Below are 6,707 nucleotides of genomic sequence, written 5' to 3'. Positions count from 1 at the left end.
CCCACGTGTATAACGGTTGTTAGTCATTTTTCTATTGTGTCTGACTCTCTGTGACCTCATTAGGGGTTTTCTTGGCAGAGATACTGGAGCGGTTGGCCATTTCCTTCTCCAGTTCACTTTACAGATGAGGAAACTGAGGCAAACAAGGTGAAGTGACTTGCCCAGGGTCCTACAACTAGGAAATGTCTAAAGCCACATTTGAACTCAAGTCTTCCTGATTCCAGACTCAGCACTCTAACCATTGAGCAACCTAGGTTTCCTACATGTATGTATTTGCACATGGATGCATGTGTTCAAGGGAGAGGGAGTATGGAACTGGGATCTAATAACCACAGGGAACTCACAGAACGGAAACTTCCTCCACCAATGAAGACCAATAATTGACCTCTCACTTCAGAGTTTTCCAGCTGCTTGAGGCAGCAAATGTCTGGCCCCAGAGGGACAGAGCCTTTGTGTATCAGGGGCAGGATTCGAACCCAGATCTTCCTGACCTAAGAGAAAGCAATAGTCCTAAATCCTGCCATCTCCCTCCTTCCCTTGCTTCAGAGGGGAAACCTCATTTGAGGCCATGCCCCAGGCCACAAGTCAACCTTTGAAATCTCATCTCAGATTCTAAGGGAGGGGAGAAGCACCAGGGGCAGGAGCTTGGGACAATGGTGGGCCCATTCGGTCCTCTGTTAGAAAGGCAGCACCATCTAACCGTCGTGGGTTCAGAAAGAACAGGGTGAGAATTCTCACTCTAACACTGACTGTGTGGTGGCTCTCAGACTCAGTTTCTCAGCTGTGTACAATGGGGATACTTGTGAAGACTAGAGAAATGGAAGGTATTTCTATCAGCCCTGTGTTCCAAGGGGGCTCCAGCCTCCTTCCGGGCCCCACCCCCAGCCTTTGGCATTTTAAATAAATGTAACATTATCCAGATTTGAAATCAGAGTTTCCTTAGGAAATCCTCTTTGTAATCCCAGCATCTAGGATGGCCCTTTTACTTTGTAGGTGATAAACAAATGCCCAGCTGAATTGAAAACCTAAAATCTGTATTTGACTCATTTTTCAACTTTCCGAGACTCCGAGGCTTTGCTGCAATCTGGATTTGCCCTGATGGATAAAAGCTGTCCTCCCAAGTCTTGAGTCTGCTGCCTGCCCTCCTTCAGGCCCCTGGGATCTGAGCCCACCCCTCGGTGCCGGAGAGCACTCACAGGAGGGGGATGAAGAGGCTGCAGACACCATGCAGCTGGGGGGAAAGGCCACCCTATCCCACTTCAAGGAGTATTTATCGTGCCTGGCAGCAGTTCTCACGGGGGTTTTTTTAGTCTCTGGACCCTTTACAATCTTATAAGCCACTGAAGACCCCAAAGGGGTCTTATCATTAGATCTGTCAATATTTAATGTATTAGGAATTAAAGTATCTTAGAATTATTAGGAAAATAGTTTTAAGAGGCCCAGCCCCAGCCTAGGGTCCCCAGACTACCCTTTTAGAATCCCTGGCCTAGACTTCACAGGAGGAAGGTCTGGGTTCAGATTCGCCTCCGACAACTCATGCTAATTGTATAACAGCCCTAGGAACGTCACTTTATTTTTCTGAGCCAAATCAGGATGATGGTATCAACCTCCCAGAACTGACATGAGGCTCAAACAAGATGCCCATCAAGTGCTCTGCACGTTAAATCCCTACAGAACTATCCGTTATTAATACTGCTGTCCTCCATGAGAAAAGCAAAATTTAGGATTCTCTCAGTTCTGACTCAGAGCTGACCTTAGAATGTGATCTCCAGGAAGTTCTCCATCCTCTGGCCCAAGAAATAATCGAAATCCCTTACCCCCGGCCCACCAGGGCCTGCCACACTGCTGGAGCTCAAGCCCCACACTTGGAGGCTCCACACTGTCCCCCAGGGCCTCCCTCTTTCAAAAGCCAACACAGGAAGCCTCTATTAGCCTGAAGTAAATGGATCTATTCGTTCAGTAATGAAAAGGCCCAAAAGGGGAAAGGAGAGGAGGATCTTTGGCTTATCACACTGGAAGGGACCCTAAAAGTCTAAGTTTGTCCAATCCCCTCTTTACATAGGAGAAAATATGAGATCTAGTGAGGGGTATGCTCACCCCAGGTCATGCTCACAAATACCAGGTGGCTGAGCCCAGGTCCTTGGATGCTAAGACCAAGGAGGAGAAGGAAGAATAAACCAAGGGGGAAAGACCCCCAGGGGCAGGAGAGGAGGTGGCTCAAGGAGATGGAAAAGGAAGCCAAGGAGGAGACTGGTAAGGGGAGGAGGAGGAGGAACACACAGTAAGAGGGAGAGGAGCGGGAAGGGAAACGGGAAAAGATTTACACTGAGCTCCCCTGGACCCCACCAGAGAGGAATATTCCCCCTTGGGGCAATGCTACAGCAGAGAGACAGACTGAGGCCTGGGCAGGCTGGACAGTGAAAAGGATGCGTCCAGGAGGCCGCAGCTCTAGTGCTAGGACGGACCTCAGGGCCACACAGCCCCATCTACTTAGTTTATTGATAAGGAAACTGAGTCCCTGGGAGGGATCTGCCCAAGATCACACAGTTCAGAGGTGACATTTGAGCCAGGGTCTCCGATTTCTGAGCCATCTGGACATATTTCATGTTTAAAAGTGCAAGACACAAAGCCCAAAGCTAAACCATGAGTAAACAAATCCCTGTGATGTGGGCAAGGATTATTTTATAAATAGGGAAACTGAGGCAACAAGGTGCAGTCAACGGGGTGCTGAAGGCCCCAGCACAGCAGCAGGGTCAGGGTTTGCTGGGAGAATCCAGAGAAAAGCCCTGACCTGCCTCTTCATTCGAATTTTGTTTCGACAGATAAAAAGACAATGAAAAACTGATCTTTAGAAGGTCATTCTGCAAAAGGAGCTTGGCCCGAAGATGGCCCCAAATTTGCCAAGGCCAGGTCCAAGGAGTGCATCCTCTCCTCCGTAATATTCCCCAAAGACACGCCCATTTCTTTTGTAGACCACTCTGAGGGCGGGCATGGCAACTCCCCCTCGATGAAAGCCATATCATTGGCCTCTGAATCCTCCTCGGCCCTCTGCGCCTAGAAGAAGCCTTCCTATACTCCTCCAGGGCCGCTCCCACCACCTACAGGGCCCCCTCCTCCATGCACGGCGCCGTTCCTTCTCTCCCCCATCCGTGTTCTTCCAGGCCTATCTCATCCCATCTACTCCAGAGCGTTCTCTCCCTCTCCCAATTATCCCATTAATGCTTGAATTATCCCAACTCCCCCAGGAAGACCCTGCCTGCCTCCTTCCCCCTTTTCTCAGCCCAATATCATGACCTTGCCCTCCACTAAGTTCCTACCATGCCCCTGGGCACTAGGCCAAGTACACTTACACCAAGGGTTAGGCAGCCTTTGCCACCGACTTGGCACATCTTGGCACCGCAAGCTTCCTGAGGGGAGGAGCTCTGTGGAACCAGCAGTTTCACACCTTAGCAACCCCCAGGAGCCTGGGCACTCCTGGGATGCTCAGGAAATGCGCCTTCCCTGGCAGGAGCATTCTGAAGTTCTCCAGGGGGCAGAGCTTGGCTCCTGGGCCAAGCCAAGCAGGAAACTTCATCCCCAGACGCTGTTACTTTGCACTGGCTGTGCCCCCAAAATTCCAGAGCTTGGAGGCTCTTCCCCATCCCCTCCAACTCTGGGTTTCCCTGGCTTCCTTCAAGGCCCAGCCCCAATCCTACCTTCTACAGGAGCCCCTCCCTGCAGCAGACACACAAAGTTAGTGTTTTCCCTCCGAGATCACCCCCTTTTTACACCTTACATATCCTGTATGTACATGGTTGTTTGCATGTTGTCTTCCCCATTAAAGTGCAAGCTCTTTGAGGACAGGGCCCACATTTTTGTCTTCCTTTGTGTCCCCCGGGGCTCAGCCCAGTGCCTGGCACACAGTAGGCACTTATTAAGTGCTGAGATTTGCCCAGCACATGCTCATACCCAACACTCTACAGGCCAGACTGGCTCAGGACTCCACTGCCAGAGACCTGAAAGGCCTTAAAAACACTTAGCCCAGTGCCTGACACACAGTAGGCACTATATAAATGCTTATTCCCTTCCCCCATAAGAGCCTTTGGCCCCCCAGGGGCCCCATTAGTTTTCTGAAGACATGAGAGAGGGCTGCTTGGCAGGATAGTGGGGAGCGCATTCCCTAGAGCACTGCCTCTGGTGTCATCTCCACCCTGGTGCTCCCCAAATCCAGCATCACCTCAGATGTGGGTATACCCGAAATCCCTCCCACATAACCTCAAGATGTGGGCACCCCTGAATCCCTCCCGTATCACCTCTACCTTGGTGCTCCCCAACTCCAGAATCACCTCAAGACATGGGCACCCCTGAGTCCCTCCTGCATCACCTCCACCCTGGTGCTCCCCAACTCCAGAATTACCTCAAGATGTGGGCACCCCCGAATCCCTCCCATATCACCTCAAGGCATGGGCACTCCCCGATTCCACACTAGTTGATCTAAGATGTCCAGGGCAAGCCCACAGATGCAAAATTGGAAGGAGGGCGCTCACTGTTATTCTTCCATCCTGTGGGATTTTTTCTTCCCTGTTTTCAATCATCTCCCACCAAGCCTGGCTTCTCATCTGGTTCTCCTAGCTCTCTACTCTGCTAATCCCTCTCCGTGGAAGATACCAAGGGCCATAGCTCACAATTACACAGCACTTTAAAGTCTGCACAGTAGACTGTTTCATTTGAATCTTGGCCAAAGAAGGCTTTAAATGCATAAAATACAGTTCTCAAACTACTTTTAAATAAAACAGTTCCTGGACTCCAGGTTACCCCTTGCTGCCTGTACAAGAGAATCAGTCTCCCCATCTCATCCCCGTCTCCCCTGCCTGAGACCCCCTTCTCTGGCGGCTGCACTGGACATTTCCAGGTTCTCTGAGCTGCTTCCTGGCCCCCAACCCAGGGTCCTTCTCATTCCTTCCAGAACCACGGAGGAGTCACAGTCCCTAAGTTCAAATCATGCCAGCTACTCACTATGTCTGTGACCACAGGCAAGTAATTTCCCTTTCTCTGGGCCTCAGTTTCCTCATCTGTAAAATGAGAGGGATGGCCTAGAGGACCTCTGGATGTGCTCTCCTGTGTTGCCCACTGGCAAGCAAGGATACAGAAAGGACCCCCGTAGCACCGCCTCCCAAAGCATCTGCACACAGTAGGTCTGCACAGTGTTTGCAGCCCTGAGTTGGATGAAGGCCGCATGGGAGGAATCCTCCCTGTCATGGCTTCATAGAGCACTGAAACTGGGGGCAGGGAAGGCCAGGGAACATCAAAGGCACAGGACTAAATACAGACCCAGAGTCAGAGCCAAGTACACGGGGTACTTAAGAAAATCAACGTCATCTGGGCAGAGTGCTGACAGATAGATAGACTGACGCTAGGCAGGGGCCGGGGCCAGGAGAGAAAGAAAGCTCTGACTGGGGGGAGGGGGTCTTCGGGAGGCCCCGTGCCTGGCCTGCTCCTCCACGTGAGCACACGGCATAGGCCATTCCACAAGGCGCCCATCCAATGGAACTCCTTTCATTTACAATATGGTTTATTGTGTCGAAAAAGGTCCCTCTCAAAGCTTCTTTTATAAGTAACACAGGTTCCCCACCCCCACCCCACCCCCCACCCAATTCTCCTGGAAAGGGAGAAGCCATTTCCTTCAGGCCATGGCCCATCCCCCTCTTTCTCCAGTTAAAACGAAGAGAAAGAAAGGGAGAAAAGGAAAGGAGCCCACCGAGGGTGGCAGGACTGTGCCAGAGGGCGTGGCTGGTGGGCTGCTGCTCTCTGCCTTCTACAGGAAGTCCCCCAGGAAGGGCCCAGGGCTCAGGGTCTGTTCTTGCCATCGGTAGCGTAACCTTGACAGGGGCTTATCTTCGATCGTCTCAAACTCGGTGAAGCCCAGCTGGTTGAGAATCTCGTAGACTCCAGCTTTGGAGGCCACCTGAGGAGAAAGAAAACAGGATTCGAAGGGCTGGGGGCAGGCAGGGGCGAGGAGCGCTTCATGGTCATGCACACTTATTCCTTCCTTCCCCTCATCTCATTCCTCCCTCTCACATCCTACCTCATCCACTCAATCTCACTCATTCTCCCCTATCCACTCATCCATCCATTCATCCATCCATTCAATAGCTTAGGGAAAACATCAGGGAAGCAAGAAAAGTCTCTGCCCTCCAGGAGCTAACAGAAGAATTGGAAAGAGAAAAGAGGGTTGGATAAATGGAGGTCTGAAATTTAGAATGTTGCTGAGGAAGCAACCAGGCTCTCCCAGACCACATCCATGGGCATCTCCACCAAATGAGACGATATCTATAAACCACTTAGCACGGTGCTGCACACGGTAGGTGCTTAATAAACGCTTGTTCTCTTCCCTCCCCCTTTCACTTCCCTGCCAGACATAGAATTCTGGGCTGGAAGGGCAGGGGAGTCCACACATGGGTAGGGGGTCAGTTACTCTTATCAAATTCCCTTTCTCCAGAATGAGGGCCTGAGGCACAGGCCTAAGTGACTTGCGCTGAAGAACCCCAAAAGTAGCATCTTGGTTCCTGGGAAAAATTAATGAGGAAGATTAGACCTTCAACCTCAAGGCCTCTTTGAAGTTGGTCTTCAGGAAACAGTCACCATGGAGAGCAGTGTGTGGGAAAGGGCCAGGAGTCTGAAGACCTGGGTTCAGGTCCTACCACTTACTACCTAGAAGACCCCCAGCA

The 6,707-nt window shown here is 51.3% G+C and overlaps 1 protein-coding gene across 1 annotated transcript in view; it reads right to left on the bottom strand.

The window, feature by feature from the left end:
• Positions 1-5,536: 5,536 nt before the first annotated feature.
• Positions 5,537-6,707, bottom strand: part of PALD1 (phosphatase domain containing paladin 1) — a 95,069-nt gene continuing 93,898 nt past the window's right edge. The window contains exon 20 of the mRNA XM_036735802.1: positions 5,537-5,944. Coding sequence (XP_036591697.1) covers positions 5,795-5,944 — 150 coding nt within the window. The 3' untranslated portion in view covers positions 5,537-5,794. The remainder of the gene's footprint in view (positions 5,945-6,707) is intronic.

The sequence above is a fragment of the Trichosurus vulpecula genome, chromosome 8 (assembly GCF_011100635.1).
Source record: "Trichosurus vulpecula isolate mTriVul1 chromosome 8, mTriVul1.pri, whole genome shotgun sequence".
In the NCBI taxonomy this organism is placed as follows: Eukaryota; Metazoa; Chordata; class Mammalia; order Diprotodontia; family Phalangeridae; genus Trichosurus; species Trichosurus vulpecula.
Note: the sequence above shows the minus strand (reverse complement) of the source record. Positions and strands in the feature narration are given on the sequence as shown.